The sequence below is a fragment of the Mirounga angustirostris genome, unplaced genomic scaffold, assembly GCF_029215605.1.
Source record: "Mirounga angustirostris isolate CCGP_5_RB_7025 unplaced genomic scaffold, mMirAng1.0.hap1 SCAF_11, whole genome shotgun sequence".
Taxonomy (NCBI): Eukaryota; Metazoa; Chordata; class Mammalia; order Carnivora; family Phocidae; genus Mirounga; species Mirounga angustirostris.
Window position 1 is genome coordinate 24,829,421 of NW_026991719.1, and position 19,700 is coordinate 24,849,120.

Sequence of the window (19,700 nt, forward strand, 5' to 3'; positions counted from 1 at the left end):
AATCTGTTTCCTTAGGTATCAAAGGAGGATATTAATTTCTTCTTCCAAGGATATTGTGAGGGTTGAGGAGATAATGTGTATAAAACCCTTAGTACCTTGTTTGGTACATAAGGGCTTGGTTATTATTTCTCTGGAAGTCCGATTACAGAACAAAAACATCACATTTTTATGCTCTTTGCATTCACTTTGGCACTGAAAAAATTATAAAATTAAGTACTTGGGAAGAAGCTTCTAACATACATGGCCAGCATTCTGGTTGTTTTGTTTTTTTTTCCTGAAAGTGGATTTTGATTTGCTCTACCTTCTTCCTGTCCTTTATATAAACAGCAAAACATTCATTTTAAGGGTGACTAATGCCAAGGATGCAGTCTAGAAATCTGTGGCATTGGTGTCCTTACATCTGGCTGTTATGAAAGCTAACCTACCATCATCTGTGACCCTCAAGATCCATCCCATTTATAATGAGTATTCCATTACCCATTTGTCCTGGCTCGCCCTGAGTAAAGGATGTTCGAGAGATGATGGTCACTTTCCTATTTTAGTGACTTCCCCCTTCCCACCACTGTATGCTTTAGTGCTATTTTCTCATTAGCTGTACTTAATGTGATATTAAACCTATCCCTTGAGGTTTTAATTTTTTTAAGTTTTTATTTAAATTCCAGTTAGTTAACATGCAGTGTTATATTAGTATCAGGTGTACAATATAGTGATTGAACACTTTCATACAATACCTGGTGCTCAGCACAAGTACACTCCTTATATTTTTCATTTTCTGGAGGTTCGAAGAATTGCTTTATTTCAAATTGGCTAGGTAATTTTTCTAGACAGGTATAGAAATATCCATATATGCTTTATGCTTGTCTTTTATTTCTTTGTTTTAAACGTGCTGGTTGATATCCTAAATCTGTATTTTCACCACAGAGAATAGAGAGAGAGAGCTACTCTCTGTTCTTTCTCTTGATTTTTGCTCAAGGCCCCTTATTTCCTTTTGTGCTTAGTTGCTTTTTGTTTGTTTGTTTTTTTCAATGAGCTGATCATTTTCCTTGGAATATTATTTTTGTGGATTCTCTGGGGCTTAGGATGAAGGAGAACTCTTTTTTTTTTAATGTTTTATTTATTTATTCATGAAAGTCAGAGAGAGAGAGAGAGGCAGAGGCAGAGGGAGAAGCAGGCTCCCCGCCTAGCAGGGAGCCCAATGCGGGACTCGATCCCAGGACCCTGGGATCATGACCTGAGCCGAAGGCGGATGCTTAACCATCTGAGCCACCCAGGCGCCCTGAAGGAGAACTCTTTTAGAAAGGATTTCCATTTGCCTTGTCAGGTGTCCAACGTGTGATACTCTGGGGTCACTATAAATTAAATGAAATTCATGGCTTGAGGTTTTTGAGGGACTCAGTAATATGAATTTGTAGTGTAAATCTACCTTAATGATGTGTAAGGATTTGGGGAAGGTCAAGTTTAGTATGTTTCATCATTTTCTTGAGGGTGTAGCCCTTAGCTTTACTGGATGGGGGCTCTCTCCAGTGTGTTATTTAACCGAGCCCCCTGTCCAGTTAATGCTCTCAGGGAAATATCCTCAGTTTTCCATTTAATTCTTTGAGTTCTAGTTTTACTTAGATTCTGGCCTAGGAATCTTATGAAATATTTCATTTTGAGGGGAAAAAACAGTATTTTTACTTGTTTTCTTTTTTTAATTTAAATTCAGCTAGCCATCGTTAGATTCAGATGTAGTGTTCAATAATTTATCAGTTGCATATAATACCCAGTACGCATCACATCACGTGATTGAGGTAAACTTATGCTAATTGGCTAGAATTCTTTTTGCTTTTTTCATTTTAGATTCTTGCTATAGGTAAGAAAGGATTGCATGGAGCCGTAGAATCAGAAGGAAAAAACCATGTCTACTCTTAATAATTCCAAAGTTAAAAAGCCATATTTACTATAGTACAACTCTGGAATTTTAAAAAAATGTTTATAATAATAAGTTAGAGTTTAAATAACTGACTCAAGGTCAGGCAACTTATAAATGGTGGAAGTTGGATTTAAATCCCATCTACTTCACCTTAGCACCATGCTCCAAACCCTTAAACACTTCCAACAAGTGGTAGGGGTTTCCATGATTCAGGGTTTAATAAATTGGCCAACTCTTTGTCTTCAGATCATGCTAAAACTGTAAGTTTTTAGATTCACTTAAATGGTTTTTAGCCATATAAGTCTTACGGCACAGATTAGTCAGGAATTAATTATAGGAGTCAAAATTAAAACAATATTAAGCCATATTAATTATAGCTCCCATATCTCAATCTTTTATATTTTTGTTTCATTTTTGCGCATAAACACAAATTTAATATTTTTAACTTTTTATTTCTGTCAAAATAAATTTTTTAGTGATTTTCATGTTGTTGGGTTTATTGTATCTGGTTGAATTAAGGATTTTTTTTATTTGAGTTTGCCAAGCAAAGCACTTCAGTCAAAATCCAAAAGCTTATCTCTTTTGTTTCCTATAACTTCGAACAGTGACTGGCACATAGTAGTTTCTCAATAAATATTTATTGAGTGAATGTGTGGGATAAATATACACTTATTATTAAAATTGATTTGGCCTTTACATGTTTTTTCAGCTACTAGACCAAGGAAAAATAATTCCTTTTTGAAGAAATGCTCAACTCCTGATACGTCTTTCTTTTTTTTTTTTATTCTTATGTTAATCCCCATACATTACATCATTAGTTTTAGATGTAGTGTTCCATGATTCACTGTTTGTGCATAACACCCAGTGCTCCATGCAGAATGTGCCCTCCTCAATACCCACCACCAGGCTAACCCATCCTCCCACCCCCCTCCCCTCTAGAACCCTCAGTTTGTTTTTCAGAGTCCATCGTCTCTCATGGTTCGTCTACCCCTCCGATTTCCCCCGCTTCATTCTTCCCCTCCTGCTACCTTCTTCTTCTTTTTTTTTTCTTAACATATATTGCATTATTTGTTTCAGAGGTACATATCTGAGATTCAACAGTCTTGCACAATTCACAGCGCTTACCAGAGCACATACCCTTCCCAGTGTCTATCACCCAGTCACCCCATCCCTCCCACCCCACCCCCCACTCCAGCAACCCTCAGTTTGTTTCCTGCGATTAAGAATTCCTCATATCAGGGCGCCTGGGTGGCTCAGTTGGTTAAGCGACTGCCTTCGGCTCAGGTCATGATCCTGGAGTCCCGGGATCGAGTCCCGCATCGGGCTCCCTGCTCGGCGGGGAGTCTGCTTCTCCCTCTGACCCTAACCCCTCTCATGTGCTCTCTCTCATTCTCTGTCTTAAATAAATAAATAAAATCTTTAAAAAAAAAAAAGAATTCCTCATATCAGTGAGATCATATGATACATGTCTTTCTCTGTTTGACTTATTTCGCTCAGCATAATACCCTCCAGTTCCATCCACGTCGTTGCAAATGGCAAGATCTCATTCCTTTTGATGGCTGAGTAGGGATCCGAAAGGGTACGTGCACCCCGATGTTTATAGCAGCAATGTCCACAATAGCCAAACTGTGGAAAGAGCCAAGATGTCCATCGACAGATGAATGGATAAAGAAGATGTGGTATATATATATATATATATATATATATACATACACACACACACACACACACATACACAATGGAATATTATGCAGCCATCAAAAGGAATGAGATCTTGCCATTTGCAAAGTCTTTCTTTTTAATAGAGGATCTTTCTAAAGCTTCTGAGTGATTAAGGATGTTATTGAATATATGTCATTAATGCTTAACAGAAAATCTATTAAATCTTAAGACATTGATATGTACTATCCCACATAATGTGTTTTCCTAACTGATGATGATAAAAAAAATTACTCTCAGGATGAAAAAGTATATGGTCTCCTAAACATAGCCAGCTACAACTGACCTTCTCTTTAGAAGTTAACTACTTGTTGACTGATTTTGGATATCTTAAGATGGAATAACTGGGAATGCTAGAATCTAGCTCTATGAGACTTCCATCCTCCAGAAGCTAGCTCAGGCACGTTTTCATGTCAACAGCAGAGGTGTAACAGAGGAAGAAGAGATGTGTAAGTACTGATTCAAGCTCCTGCTTCGTGACTTGGCCCATGCAGGTCACACAGCAGACTGAGACTCAGAGTGGAGGTTACATGGCAAAGGGTATGGATATAGGCAGGAGTGAAGAACTGGGACCATTAATACAACCAACCTACTCTACAGATCTAACTAATTGAATCTGGTCTCATAAAATATGTCTGGCATTTCCACTATAACCTTCTGATCCCTTATTTGAAACTGAATCTTAAAAGAGTCTATCTTAAACACACATCCATGTGCACATGTGCATACACACACACACACTTTGTTCATTTTCTGCTTATCTTATACTTTTTGCTAATGCAGTTCGTTAGCTAAAATATTTATTTCTCTAGAGACTAGCAAAAGAATAGCAGGCTTTTAATAGAAATACCACATGGAATGAACTTCATGTTCAGTATACAAGACAAATATTATCCACATGGCATTTATCAAATAAAATTTGTGTGTGTGGACATTTTATTTACAAGCATACATTGCAAGAAAAGCACATATTTAAAAATAAAAATGAGCTGATCATTCTACAAACATTCCAGTTGCCTATTATAATGAAATTGTGTGTTAAGTGTCATTCTTAAAGCAATAGAGATGGCATTTGCATATCAGTTTAATTGCTTTTGATTAAACATTGAAAGATGAGAGCCAAGAGAGCTTATTAAGCTGAAATGAGGGCAAATGATAAAAAAGTGATATTACATCAACACTACGTCTGGATATCTGTTGCTGTTTCCATTTTAAATCCTAAACTGCAATGTTTCTTAAAATGATCATTGAAAGCCCGTCTCGAAATACAATAAAAAATTAAAAGGTTAATGCATAAATTGTGCTTCATAAATACAATTTGATTTCAAAGCCAAACTAGTTTTCTCTACTTTGTTAATATTTGTTCTTAATGTACTAGACTGTAAGCTTTTGAAAGACATTATGTCTCATTTACTTTTGTGTCTTAAGGGCTTTGACATAGTCTGTCCTGTAATAGATGCTCAATAAAAGTGTGTGAATAAATGACTGAATAAATGCAAGGTAGGGTGACCCCCTCATAGTCACTGTTAATGCATTTTAGGTGAATGGTTGGACACTGCTGGTTTTGATTGGTTTTCTCCCTCTTTGCTTCCGGGAATCATCAGTCATTAAACATGTAAAGTCCTTCACCCACCTACGGTGAAGTAGGCTGTGTGGAGTGGGGCATGTGTAAGGCAACTTCTTTTGTAAATCAGGGGGTTTCACGTTGGGATGTTTGATTTGGGCTTAGACTGGAAACTACCATTTGTTTTCTGTGTCCACAGCATCAGAAAACTAATCTTACATCATTTTATAAATCAACGATAATGCATAACTCATTTATTTGCAGTAGAGAATGAGCACCACTTCCAAGTGTCCTTGTTACCAGAATTATTTCATGTTTGTCATCCCAAACATAGCACCCCAGTCTAATAAAACTCCATCAGACTACTATCACATGCTAAAATAACAGCTAAACAGAGACAGGAAAACACTGTTTTATTTGCATAGATTAAGTGTATGCCCAGAATTCAAAACCTTTAAGAAATACAAATGCACAAGAAATGGGGTAAGTTGAAATAAAAAGGAGAGTCTTACTGATTTGTCTTCTTCTTGTTCCTCAGTTTGGTCTTAAAATTTTGTAAAAGAAAATTTTTTTGTTATAATTCATCAGAATGACTTATGACTGGATCATAACTTTAGGAATATTTTCTTGGTTTAAAACCAAGAAAACAGATGTAATGTATGGGGATTAACATAAGAATAAAAAATTAAAAAGTGTTCCGAGTATGATTTAAAAAAAAAAAAAACCAAGAAAACAAAAAAGCTGTATTTAATTTTCTTGTTTCTTACATGTAAGTATGATTTTAACCTCTGCTTAAAGAGAAATTACATTCAAATACTGATAAAAGAAATTACATTCAAATACATATCCGATTTTTTAGAGTAATAGCTCCAATTTAGTACTCTTGATGTTTTAAAAAGACTGTTGTGATATTCAATATAGAGAATATAAATATGTATTACATATATTAATGATTATATAGAGAGCAAATTTTTAACCAATTAAATAAAAATGCTAATGTTATGAAATTCATGCAAAGTAATACAATCTCTGTTTGAAAAAAAGAAAAACCCCAAATCTGAAAAGGATACTTATATCAATGTACATTTTCAATTCTTATTTTTCTTTATATTTACTACTATATTTGATCCACAAATAAGCTTGTGAAATAGTTTAAAGGCGACTGTAGTAAGGGATGATACAGAAATAGACTCAGATTCCAGAGCTATGGTACTTAGGCTAAGTATTAGTACTTAGGCTAAGCATTGCAGTACAAGCACAGAATAAAAAGGAGTTCCTTGTTAGGGTCTCGACCAAAACATGGAAGCGAGGAACAACCCAGCCCATCAGGAGCAACAGTCGTTTAAGTACTACCAAAGTCACAACTGTGAATGGGGAAATGGTAGGAAATGGGGAGGAGAGACAGGCCAAACCCAGGCTCATATAGCCAAACAAAATAGTTTGAATTTGATTCCACAGAGTATGCACATGCAGGGAAGGGTATTTGGCAATGCACTATGACACATGATGAAATGTCACGAATGAAAATGTTTTATCAGAAATCTATTTGCTAGTGTCAGGACTCATTCTGCCCCCCACTTTTTCATACTGTTACCTTACATTGGGTGGTTGGTTGTTCAGCTGTTAAGAAGGAAGTGTGACTCTACTTCTGAAACTAGTAACACACTATATGTTAATTAATTGAATTGAGATAAAATTTTAAAAAAAAGAAGGAAGTCTGAGAATTTCTCTAAGAATCTCTCAAAGCCCACAAGTTGGAGTAGAAGTCATTAGGGATAAGGGTATGCAGATAGATTTTGTTTTGTAAAGTATTTAAAACTACTTGGTAATTAATTCAGTTACTTTGTGAATTATTCTAACACCAAACAGGAAAGGCACTGGTAGGCTCAGAGAAATAAATGATGCATGCCATCATACTTGGACATGTAAAACAAAATGATGCTTACCAGTCATCCAAGTAGATGTCTGAAATAGCAAATATTACAATAAAATAAAGTCTTTTAACAAAAAGAACTATTTAATAAATATATTTTTATGATGTTTTCAGTAGCTCATTCTTTTGAAGCAAACTTCAGAAACTCGGAAAGGTGACATTTTTGAGTGATATAAATCTTTACAGTTACATATAGGTATTTTATTATATTTATTTTTAAAGATTTATTTATTTGAGGGGGGAGAGGCAGAGGGAGAGAAGCAGACTCCCTGATGAGCGCGAAGCCCGAGGCAGGGCTCAGTCTCAGGACCCTGAGATCAGGACCTGAGCTGAAACCAAGAGTCAGATGCTTAACTGACTGAGCCACTCAGGCGCCCCTACATATAAGTATTTTAAAAGTATTACCCACATTTATGAATTTACTTAAATAGGGGGAATGTTTAATGCTATCATAAAGGTAAAATGCTATTGTAAAATATATTGTTTAGGAGCTGCAGAAATCATTTTTAATTAGCAGCTGTCTTTAAATATCACAAATATTTATATATTCTTTTCCCTATAATTCCCTGTTGTCATTTGTTTCATCAGTTCATCTAAACCTACCATTTTTCATTCATTTGACCATTGTAAGTCAAGAAACTTTTACCTTTTCTCTCTTGTGATTATTATCTTGTCTGGTGGGGACAAAATAATTGAGACAGAATAGAGGAGCAAGAGGAGACAGCAGGTGCATTTGTATCTTATGTAATGTTTGCAAAATAATAAGCACCACATGAATAATGCATTTGAAGAATATTGTCTGGCAAATGATATCGAGTCATATATCCAAATCATCCCCCAGTTACTGAAGAATGAATTACAAGTGCCTAATGCATCCAGTTTTATCAGAAAGAGAATTCACCATGTGGGGCATCTAGGTAGAGTAAAAGGGCTACTGTTTATTGAATAGAGGATTAAAATCTCTGTATCTTCATCTGCATCTATGTCTATAGCTGTACCTGTATCTCTGTAATTTTGAAAACCTAAAAGGTGTGTGTGTGTGTGTGTATACACATACATTGAAAAGTCTAGTTTTGTTTTTTGGTTTTTTTTTTTTGAAGAATTAAGTTCCTGTGGCTTATATGCCATTGATTCCAAGGTTGGCTTTTATGAAATATAACGAAACTATTATTTGTACTAATATTATTACTATAGTTTATTTTAAGCTTAAATATTTAGGTTTATTTCTTTCAGATATTTAGTATTTATATTAGTTAAAATTAATTTAAACTTAAATTTCAATACTTAATGTATCTTACGTTAACCTTGACAATAAACTTAAGAAGTAAATATTCCTATTAATATTTTACAGGTAAGGAAATGGGAGACTCAGTGAATTTAGGAAATAGGCTTAAGGTTAGTAAACTGCAGAGCTAGGATATTGACCGGATGGTAGCTAACATCAAAATCCATTCTTTTTTTTTTTTTTCATTAAAACATTTCCCTGTTTTTAGATAAAAAGCACTAGGTTGTGCTTCTATATGGTTTGTATACCTAGCAATGTAAAATACTGAGACATTAAAGACAAAGATGAAGTAAATACTCAGAAAATCTTTGCTTCAATGTTTTTTTGTTTTGTTTTGTTTTTTAAAAAGAGAGAGAAGTAATGCAAGACCTAGGATTTTGGAGTAGTTGATGTACCTTTCCTGATTTTACCTCTGGACTGGCTCGCGGCCTGCTGGCCCCGAGGCGGCCCAGCTGTCTGCGCGGCCACTGTCATGACAGCCACGGGGCCCTGCCAGGTTCTCAAGGGCTGTGCCTGTGGTGGGGCCGGCGGCCGCGAGGCAGGGACCGGCAGCAGTGGGTGCGCAGGGCGAGGGCTGATCTGCCGGGGTCTTCTCTGGCTCTCGGCAGAGCCAAGCGGAGCCAACAGCACCGCCTGGGGCTGCGGCAAACTTCCTGCTCCAGGGAGGTTAAGGACAATGGCTTGCTGAGCAGATGACACTGTTCTCTGACTGGTTGAACCTCGTGCACTTGAACCCTGTGGCACTGGCTCCTGAGGACCAGTACTTGTGGGCTGTTGACTAGTAGTTGTGGGTTGTTGGAGTTGTGGTTGGGGAATCAACTGATAGAGCCACTGCTGCTGAGGCTGCTGTGGGGTGTTCAAAAGGAGCGAACCTTGTGGAAGCCCCAGTAGAGTTACTGGACTGATACTGGAGGCATTATTTAAAATAAATTGAACACCTACTTGAGAAGGAATCGGCGGTGCATCAGGCACTGCATTTGGTGGCTGAGCTCTTGAGGGTAGGGTGCTGGGCTTGATTCCTGCAGGAGCTATGGTCCCAGAGGTAGAGCCCTTCCTGGGACTGGGACCTCTCCCCAAAGCCTGGGTTCCACATCCAGGGCCCACCACTTTGATGATGTTGTGGCCCGCAGAGTTGGCCATCACTGGGGTGGCCAGGCTTCTCTGTGATGAGCTGGTGGTGGACAGGGAGGCTGCAGGAAGAATGTTAACTCGATTCACTTTTACAGAGGATTTCTGGGAAGGGGCCATGACCCGGGTGGCCAGGGTTCTTTGTGATGAGCTGGTAGTGGACAGAGTGATTGGAGGAAGCACGCTAACTTGAATCACTTCTGCAGAGGATTTCTGGGAGTTGGCCATGACCCGGGTGGCCAGAGTTCTTTGTGATGAGCTGGTAGTTGAGAGGGTGGCTGGAGGAAGCATGCTAATTTGATTCACTTCCACAGAGGATTTCTGGGAGCTGGCCATGACTGGGATGGCCAGGGTTCTTTGTGATGAGCTGGTATTTGACAGGGTGGCTGCAGGAAGCATGCTAACTTGAATTACTTCCGCAGAGGATTTCTGGGAATGAGCCATGACCGGGGTGGCCAGGCTTCTTTGTAATGAGCTGGTAGTGGACACAGTGGCTGCAGGAAGGATGCTAGCCTGATTCACTTCCGCAGAGGATTTCTGGGAGTTGGCCATGACCGGGGTGGCCAGGACTCTTTGTGATGAGCTGATAGTGGACAAAGTGGCTGGAGGAAGCATGCTAACTTGAATCACTTCCATAGAGGGTTTCTGGAAGTTGGTTGTGACTGGGGTGGCCAGGGTTCTTTGCAATGAGTTGGTAGTGAACACAGTGGCTGCAGGAAGGATGCTAGCCCGATTCACTTCCACAGAGGATTTCTGAGAGTTGGCCATGACCTGGGTGGCTAAGGTTCTTTGTGATGAGCTGGTAGTGGACAAAACAGCTGGAGGAAGCATTCTAACTCGAATCACTTCCATAGAGGGTTTCTGGGAGTTGGTCGTGACAGGGGTGGCCAGGATTCTTTGTGATGAGCTGGTGGTGGACACAGTGGCTGCAGGAAGTGTGCTAACTCGATTCACTTCCACAGAGGGTTTCTGGGAGTTGGCCATGACCGGGGCGGCCAGGGCTCTTTGTGATGCACTGGTAGTTGACAGGGTGGCTGCAGGAAGCGTGCTAATTTGAATCACTTCCACAGAGGATTTCTGGGAGTTGGCCATGACCTGGGTGGCCAGGGTTCTTTGTGATGAGCTGGTAGTTGACAGGGTAGCTGCAGGAAGCGTGCTAATTTGAATCAGTTCCGCAGAGGATTTCTGGGAGTTGGCCATGACCTGGGTGGCCAGGGTTCTTTTGGTTGAGCTGGTGGTAGACACAGTGGCTGGAAGAAGTGTGCTAACTCGTATGACTTCCGCAGAGGATTTCTGGGAGTTGTTCATGACAGGGGTGGCCAGGATTCTTTGTGATGAGCTGGTGGTGGACACAGTGGCTGCAGGAAGTGTGCTAACTCGATTCACTTCCACAGAGGGTTTCTGGGAGTTGGCCATGACCGGGGCGGCCAGGGCTCTTTGTGATGCACTGATAGTTGACAGGGTGGCTGCAGGAAGCGTGCTAATTTGAATCACTTCCACAGAGGATTTCTGGGAGCTGGCCATGACCTGGGTGGCCAGGGTTCTTTGTGATGAGCTGGTAGTTGACAGGGTAGCTGCAGGAAGCGTGCTAATTTGAATCAGTTCCGCAGAGGATTTCTGGGAGTTGGCCATGACTGGGGTGGCCAGGGTTCTTTGGGTTGAGCTGGTGGTGGACACAGTGGCTGCAGGAAGTGTGCTAACTCGATTCACTTCCACAGAGGATTTCTGGGAGTTGATTGTGACCTGGGTGGCCAGGATTCTTTGTGATGAGCTGGTAGTGGACATGGTGGCTGCAGGAAATGGGCTAACTGGATTCACGTCCACAGTGGATTTCTGAGAAAGACTTGGTGGGTTAGAAGCAAGAACAGGAGATGGAGATTTAAGAAAGCTGCTTCCTTGCCATGGAGTAAAACTGTTTCCTGATGAAGTCTTTTCTGAGCTCGAGGGAAGTTTGATGGTTGGAGATGGATGTCTGACTCCCTTCCCCAGGACTGAAGACTGAACAGACACAATTTTAGGCTGTTCAGTTTCTTTCCCTGGAGGAAGCTGGCCGAGGCTGGCTGAGTCGCTGGAACTTTGTGACGTGGTGACCAGATATTTGGTCTTCTGCAGGACCACCACTTCTGACTCAGTGACTACTACCCCAGCATCAGTCTTTGACCCCGGCAGGACACTATCTGAATGGTCATCTGTGGAGGGGTGCAGAGGAGGAGACATCTGTCTCTCATATCTTACTTTTTTACGTCGCCTTCTTTTTCCAGAGATAAGTGGATCATTAAGCGACTGCATGAAGGTCAGCTTTGTTGTCTGAGACTCATCACCACCTTCATATCCAAATACAGAATCATCTTTTACCTCATGGGCTGGCCAGACTGTTGGTTGTGAGTCATCATATTTGACAAACTTCTCCCATTTAGCATATTTCTGCACATCCACTTCAGAAGGTACAGCCAAGTCACAGGGTCTCTGTTTCCACACATCTACATAATTTTCTGCTTTAGAAATTATGAAGTCAGAATTCTCACTTGTTTTACTTTCTTTGCTTTTTTTGCAAGAAGTCAATACTTTTAGCTCAGGAGGAGGTGGGCAACCGGACAGCTGCCGCTGCCGACTCAGAGAGGGTGCAGAATACCTCTTGAAGCTCCTTTGCATCGGGCGAGTGTTCATCTTTTGCTTGTTATAGAGCAGCCTGTTTGCCGTGCAGGCTACTGATACGGAAGGATCGAGACACAGGGGTTCCGCAGTAGCCAAGATCAGTTGGCTCTCAAGCAGCAGTTTGTCCTCCTGGGTCCATTCCTGGCCATCGCTGCTTATGGACTGCACGTCGCAGGCTAACGTCTGCATGGTCGGGCGCAGGAGAATATGCCTGCTCTGGTAGCCGGGAGGTTCCCCACCACAGCACTGCCTGTAGTCCCGCACCTGTGCTATGACACACCCAGAGTGGAAAATGTTAACCTGAAATTTTTCCAGGAGGGCCAGCAGACCAGGGGGTAACTCCTCAGCATCCAGGTATTCCAGCAATTCCCCTTCTTCATAAGGCAGCCGAATGGTCTCCGAACACGCCCCATGTTTCCCCTCGAGCATCAGCGAATATCCCCCCTCTCCCGGGTGTAGGTTGACCACCAAACAGGGCAACGACTCTCTCCTGACGAGCTTCTCTAGCAAGTTCACGTTGCTTCTTAGCTCCTCCGGAGCCTCAGGCTCTTTCCCACATTCTTCCACATACATGTCATAAAGTTTTTCATAGAGAGATGCTTCCCCACTCGACGAGCGTTTCCTTTTAGGAGGCCTCTGCTGGGCACTTGCGATGACATAGTCCGCACGGTCCAAAGCTCGTTCTACAGCCTGTTGCATCATGGGACAAAAGGGGCCCCAAAAGAAAACAAAATGCAACTGCCTAGTGGAGCAGGGTAAAAACCCCGCCCCTTCACGTCAGTGTAGAGTCTTGGAAGCGCCGCAACTCCAGAGTGGAGCCACCAGCTTAACTTCAAAAATGATACCAAGAAACCCACCAGCAAGAAAGCAATACACAAAATCTTGCAAGTCTCTGAAAATACCTGTATCTGTATAGGCTGCAGCCACTCCGCCGGGCCTTGCCTCACCTCACCTTCGGTTGTCGCCCCTCGTTAGACCGGAAGTCAGTGAGGAGGGGTCAAACTACACAGCCTTCTGTGCGCTTGCGTGCTGCCTCGGGCTGCACCTTCCGCTTCCTTGGCGGTGTCGTTTTCAGTAGTCTGTACTTCCTGTTGTGGTGCCTGCACTTCCTATTGCCAAGTAGGGCCAGGCGTCTGTGTTCAGTCAATGCAGTTTAATAGGATAATAACAAAAAACATTTCTAGAAAGTGATTCAGTGTCATCCTTTCCCCCACTTTGTTCTCATAAAGCAAAGAGCAAAGAAAAATTACAAATATAATATGTCCTATGTGCTCTCCTTTTCCCCCATAGAAAATGTATGTTCAACCAACAGCTACTTTTGAGAATTAATTATGAGGGAAGTAATATGCTAGAATTGAGACAGTAGTATCAGTGACAAGTGACTTGCCATGTAGGAGTTAACAGTTTCCTTGGTGAGGCAAACAAATAATCAGATAAATAGAATACACCACAATTTATAAACTTGTGGGCAGAGTGATAAAGGAAAAGAAGTGCTAAACATGGAGAAGTGAAAAAAACTACTCCCAAAGGAGGTGATGGTTGAGCTTTCTTAAAGGATGAATAGAAAGTTATCAAACAAAAGGATTCAAGTCCTGGCAATTCTGAAGTTAGGAGAGAAATCTAGACTGGAGCTATGGATGAGGATGTTATCTATTTGAAATTATTTTCCAGTGAGTTCCCACCATGAGTCATGCAAAGCTACTCAAAATTTATCCAATGCTTCAGGAACTTTACAAAGCGGGCATTTTTACCCTCTTTATTTTCAAATGAAGAAACTGACATTCAACCAACTAAAGTAATAGGCTCAAGGGTATAAAATGATAAGCAGTTGAGGCAGGGAACAAATCCAAATCTCTGACTGCAAAGCCTGACCTCTTTCCCCTTTTTTATGAAACTAACCCTAAAAACAGAGGAGCGTCTGGAAACATTGACAGGGAATTTGGTGGTAGGTGCCCAACTGGACATCATCTTACATGCAAATTCTGTGTTGTTGTTTTTTTTCACAAATGTAAAACATTAAATTACTTATTTTGAAGCAAAATTGACAGTTCATGAAGATGCCCCATTAGAACCAGTCATGGAAAAATAAATACACAAGAATGGTGAAGAAGTTGTTTTGGAGATGGGTCAGGGGGTGAGTGAAACAGGTGATGGGGATTAAAGAGTACACTTATGATGAACCCTGAGTAATGTATAGAATTGTACACTGGGAAATGATATACACTTTATGTTAATTATACTGGAATTAAAATAAAATACTTAATAAAAAATAAGTAATGGCAAGAGATTTGCCTTACCAGGTATTATATCATACTAAACAGTGTGTTGGTGTATAAATTTCAGGAGAAGTAAGTTGAAGAGTTGGATATCTAAGAAATAATTCCCAAAATATACAGGAGTTTGACATACAGTAAGTGTGGCATCACATGTCAGTGGAGAAAAGATAAAGTTTTCACTCAGTATTGTTTGTAAAAAAGGAAACTGAAAAAAAAAAAAAAACCTTTTCTGTCTTAACATTTCTGTAAAAATAAATGAATCAATGATTAAACTGTAAAACTACTAGAAGAAAATATTGAAAAATTTTAAAATATATATAATTACAGAGTAGAAAAAGTCTTTCTAAAAGTCCCCAAATCCAGAGGGTATAAAATGATTGATATAATTATTAGAGAGAAATAAAAAACTCTCTTCATGTCAATCAAAATAAAATTAAATGGTAAATGACAAACTGACAGAAGATATTTGCAATAGAATTCAAAATAAACCAATATCCTTAATATAAGAAAATCCTATAGCTCTGCCATACCATTTTATATTTTGTGCTCATTTTTGTTGTTTCTACTAGTTGTCTTTATACTGATACCTTTATGTAATAATCTCAGTCTTCCTAGATTTTTCTGTGATGTCAGCTTACAATATTTTAATTCTCATCTATATGTTAATGAATAAGGTTACTCTATGTTCCTTTCTCTCTTCTCTTTGCATTTTTAGTTATTTCTACTTCATCAGAGCAAATAATATTTACATGTTATTCAACTGTAATACTTAATACTGCCTTTATTTTAGTACTAGATCATCAATTAGGTATGCTCACTACCAAAATTTCTCTAAACCCTTCTCCATCCTTATGTTGTAAAATTTTCATCCTCTATTTTTAGGAATAATTTATGTGTACAGTATTTCCTGAGATTCTTTTTCTAATGTTTAAAACTTTGCTGGTAATAAAATCTTGGCTCATACCTTGTCCTTTCCTTTAGATTCTTGAAAATGTTGCTCTACTATTGTGCTTTGTGTTTTCTTTTTTATAAGTGACATGGCCTTTTTCTCTGGAAGTTCAGAGGATATTATTTTCCATTTTATTTTATTTTATTTATTTTATTTTTGGTGTAGTTAACATAGTGTTATATTAGTTTCAGGTATACAATATAGTGATTCAGCAATTCCATACATCACCCGGTACTCATCATGACAAGGGCCTTCCTTAATCCCCATCACCTTTTTAACCCATCACCCCACTCCTCTCCCCTCTGACAAGCACCAAATTGTCCTCTATTATTAAGAATCTGTTTCTTGGCTTATCTCTCTCTCTTTTTTTCCCCTTGCTCATTTGTTTTGTTTCGTGAATTCTCCATATAAGTGAAATCATATGGTATTTGTCTTTCTCTGACTTATTTCACTTAGCATTATACTCTCTAGCTCCTTCCATGTCATTATAAATGACAAAATTTCATTCTTTTTTATGGCTGAATAATATTCCATTATCTCCCATCTTCTTTAAACATTCATCATTTGGTGGACACCCGGGCTACTTCCATAGCTTGACTATGGTAAATAATGCTGCTAAAAACATAGGGGTGCATGTATCCTTTTGAATTAGTGGTTTTGTATTTTTTAGGGGTAAAAACCCTGTAGTGCAATTGCTGGATCTTAAGGTAGTTCTATTTTTAACTTTTTGGGGAAACCTCTACTGTTTTTCACAGTGGCTGCACCCATTTGCATTCCCACCAGCAGTACAAGAGGGTTCCTTTTTCTCCACATCCTCGCCAACACCCGTTGTTTCTTGTGTTTTTGATTCTAGCCATTCTGAGAGGTGTGAGGTGATATCTCACTGTAGTTTTGATTTGCATTTCCCTGATGATAAGTGATGTTGAACATCTTTTCATGTGTCTGTTGGCCATCTGGGTATCTTTTTTGGAGAAATGTATGTTCATTTCTTCTGTCCATTTTTAAATTAGATTATTTGTTTTTTGGGGTATCAATTTATGTAAGTTCTTTATGTATTTTGGATACTAACCCTTTACCAAATATGTCATTTGCAAATATCTTCTCTCATTCAGTGGGTTGCCTTTTAGTTGTGTTGATTGTTTCAGTCACTGTGCAGAAGCTTGTTATTTGAATGTAGTCCCAATAGTTTATTTTTGCTTTTGTTTCCTTTGCCACAGGAGACGTACTAGAAAGAAGTTGCTATAGCCAGTGTCAAAACAGTTACTGCTTGTGTTCTCTTCTAGGATTTTGATGGTTTCAGGTCTCACATTTAGGTCTTTAATCCATTTTGGATTTATTTTTGTGTATGGTGTAAGAAAGTGGTCCAGTTTCATTCTTTTGCATGTTGCTCTCCAGTTTGTCCAACACCATTTGTTGAAGAGACCATCTTTTTCCTATTGGACATTCTTTCCTGCTTTGTTAAAGATTAATTGACCATATAGTTTTGGGTTCATTTCTGAGTTTTCTGTGTTTTCTTATCTGTTCTATTAGTCTTTGTGTCTGTTTTTGTGTCAATACCATACTGTTTTGATTACTACAGCTTTGTAATATAACTTGAAGTCTGGAATTGTGATACCTCCAGCTTTACTTTTCTTTTTCAAAATTGCTTTGACAATTTGGGGTCTTTTGTTACTTTATCAAAACCATTATACTTTAAAAATATTTCTTGGAATTGACCATCCGTTCTCTTTTTTCCTAGCATGTGATGAGTTCTTTTAATACGTAAATCCAGAGCTTTTATTTCAGCAATGTTTTCTTTAGTAGAATCTTGAAACATTTCTTCTATTCCTTTGATTTGCTATTTTTCCTTCAGGTATTTCAGTTAAAAGTATGTTGGATAATCTTTTTGTGTCTTTTCTGTCATGTTCTCTCTAAACTTTTTGTATTACTTTTTGTTTCTTTTCTGTTCTATCCTTTATAAGCCTATGTTAAATGTGGTTATACCTATTCTCTCTTGGGAACTCTATTACTTTTATATTGCTACCATCACAAATTATCACAAACTTATAGGACAAAACCAAAACTCATTTTTGTTTTCTCACAATTCTGTTGGTTAAAACACAGGGCAGGCTCAGCTTAGGGTCTCACAAGTCAGAAGTCAAGGTTGCCTGGCCAGGCTCTTAACTGGAGGATCTGGGGAAAAATCCACTTCAAGTAGTTGGTTAAATTTAGATTTTTGTGATCATAGGACTAAGGTTTCAATTTTATTCCTGATTGTCAGCCAGGGACCACTCTTTGCTCCTAAAAGTTGCTCATATTGTTTCTTTGTCAAATGTCTTCATCTTTACTCTAGTGATAGTTTATTGAATCCTTTTCATGCTTCAGGTGTCTCAGACTTCCTCTTCTGCTACCAGATGGAAAAAGCTCTATGCTTTTAAGGGCCCATCTGGAGAATATGGGATCATCTTCCCTATTTTAAGTTATGGTGCCATGTAACATATCATAATTAAAGGAGTGATGTCATTATATTCAAATGTGCTGAGAATTAGAGTGGGTCATCTTTCACTGGCCATTTTAAAAATTGTGCCTATCACAAGCACCTTATAATTTAGTCCTCATTCATTTCCTGTCTCTCCTGAATTTGATTAGTTCCTGTTTCACATCTTCCTGTGATTTGTCCTTTTCTATTTGGAGGTTTTTTTTTTTTTTTTAATTTTATGATTCATAGTTTTCTTCCAGTTGTGCAATCACTTGTTTACATATAAAATTCCTGTTGGGGTTTCAAGGTAAAATTTTCCCCTGCTTTGTGTGAGTGTGGATGTGCATGTGTGCACATGTGTTTTACAACTGTTAGTTGCTGAACTGATTCTCATTTTTTTGGCTTTTACCCCTGAACCAGCAATAGAAGACACTTTAAGGTGGGTAGGGTAGGGAGATCCCATGGTTTACTTGATTTCATATTTCAAGACCACCTTCTTTTGCTGTCATTCTGACATGTGGGTCTTATTATTTTTATTGTTCTTGTTGGTGGTGGTAGTTTTTAACAAATGGTACATTTTTTCACAAGTCTGGCTTCTTCTGATTCTTTGACCCAATCTTGGTTCACTAGAGCCCTTTATTTTTAGTCAGCTCCCCCCTCCACACCATTAAGTCTTCAAAGGAAACATTTCCTCTCAAAGTTATCTCACTCTCTTCCCAAGAAGGGTTGACCACCTCTGATCCTGTGCTCTTTCTATGTGCCTTTCTTTTGATACCTCAGTAACTGATGGTCTAATCTACCTGGTCTCAAATTGTTTCTCAGAATTTGGCCTCAAAAGCTGTCTACAAATTAATAAAAATAAGATCATTGACCTTGGAGGAAAAAAAAAAAACGGGTCAAAATGACAGTTCACAGAAGAAGGAATACAAATACCACTTAAGTATACAAAAAGACATTCAACCTCACAAATAATAGAATGACAAGTTAAGACTAAAATAAAAGTCCTATTTTAACTATTACATCGCCAAAGATGAAAATACTTTACAGCTTATCTTGTTAGCTAATGGTGTGGGGAAACAGACAACTCTTAAACGTTGTTGAGGGTGTTAATTGGACCAATTCCTGTGGATTACAAAGAATCTGGTAATAGGATTTGCCCCCAGATTTGGCTTCAGGGTGGCTGGGGCTCATAGGTAGGAATTTTCCACTATTAGCATATACTCATTAAAAATGTACTTACCTTTCAGTTTTTTTTTAAAGTGCAACATTTCTGCTGTTACTTCATACTGTAGATGAATAACAACTGTTATCCATCAGTGGAGGCAGCAGTACTTCATTCTGAGTATCATTTTGCAACATAAGAGCACTCAAGAGGAAATGAATAGCAAGGACAAAAATCTAGGGGAATTCTGGCATTTAACTGAATGGGACTGAGTGAATAGAGGCACAAAAGGAAAACCAGGAAAAGGCCTTCTAATAAAATCTCAAGATGACTGGATGTAAATAGTATTCAGTGTCATATTGTGCTCAAACCAGATGATGATTGAAAACCAACAGATTATTGGTAACACTAGTAACAACATTTTCTGAGATATAATGGAGAGAAAACTCAAACCATCGTAGAGAAAGGAATGAGCCTGTGTTGAGAAAATGAGACTAGTTTACAACACCACTCAAAGATTTGTATTAGTGAAGGGGAAGAGGTAAGTTACAGGTAGACATAGAGTACATAAATGTGCACACAAAAACTGCCTTTCTGTAAAATCTCTCAATAATGCACTAAATGGATCAGGTAAATATAACATGCATAGTGATGTAATC

General features: G+C 38.8%; 2 protein-coding genes across 2 annotated transcripts in view; one reads left to right on the top strand and one right to left on the bottom strand.

The window, feature by feature from the left end:
* Positions 1-19,700, top strand: part of IL1RAPL1 (interleukin 1 receptor accessory protein like 1) — a 677,053-nt gene that overhangs the window by 81,767 nt on the left and 575,586 nt on the right. The window lies entirely within an intron of this gene.
* LOC123841709 (transcription factor SPT20 homolog) lies at positions 8,783-12,895 on the bottom strand. Its single transcript, XM_045871243.2, has one exon. It carries the CDS (start codon positions 12,893-12,895, stop codon positions 8,783-8,785), a length of 4,113 nt encoding a protein of 1,370 aa, XP_045727199.2.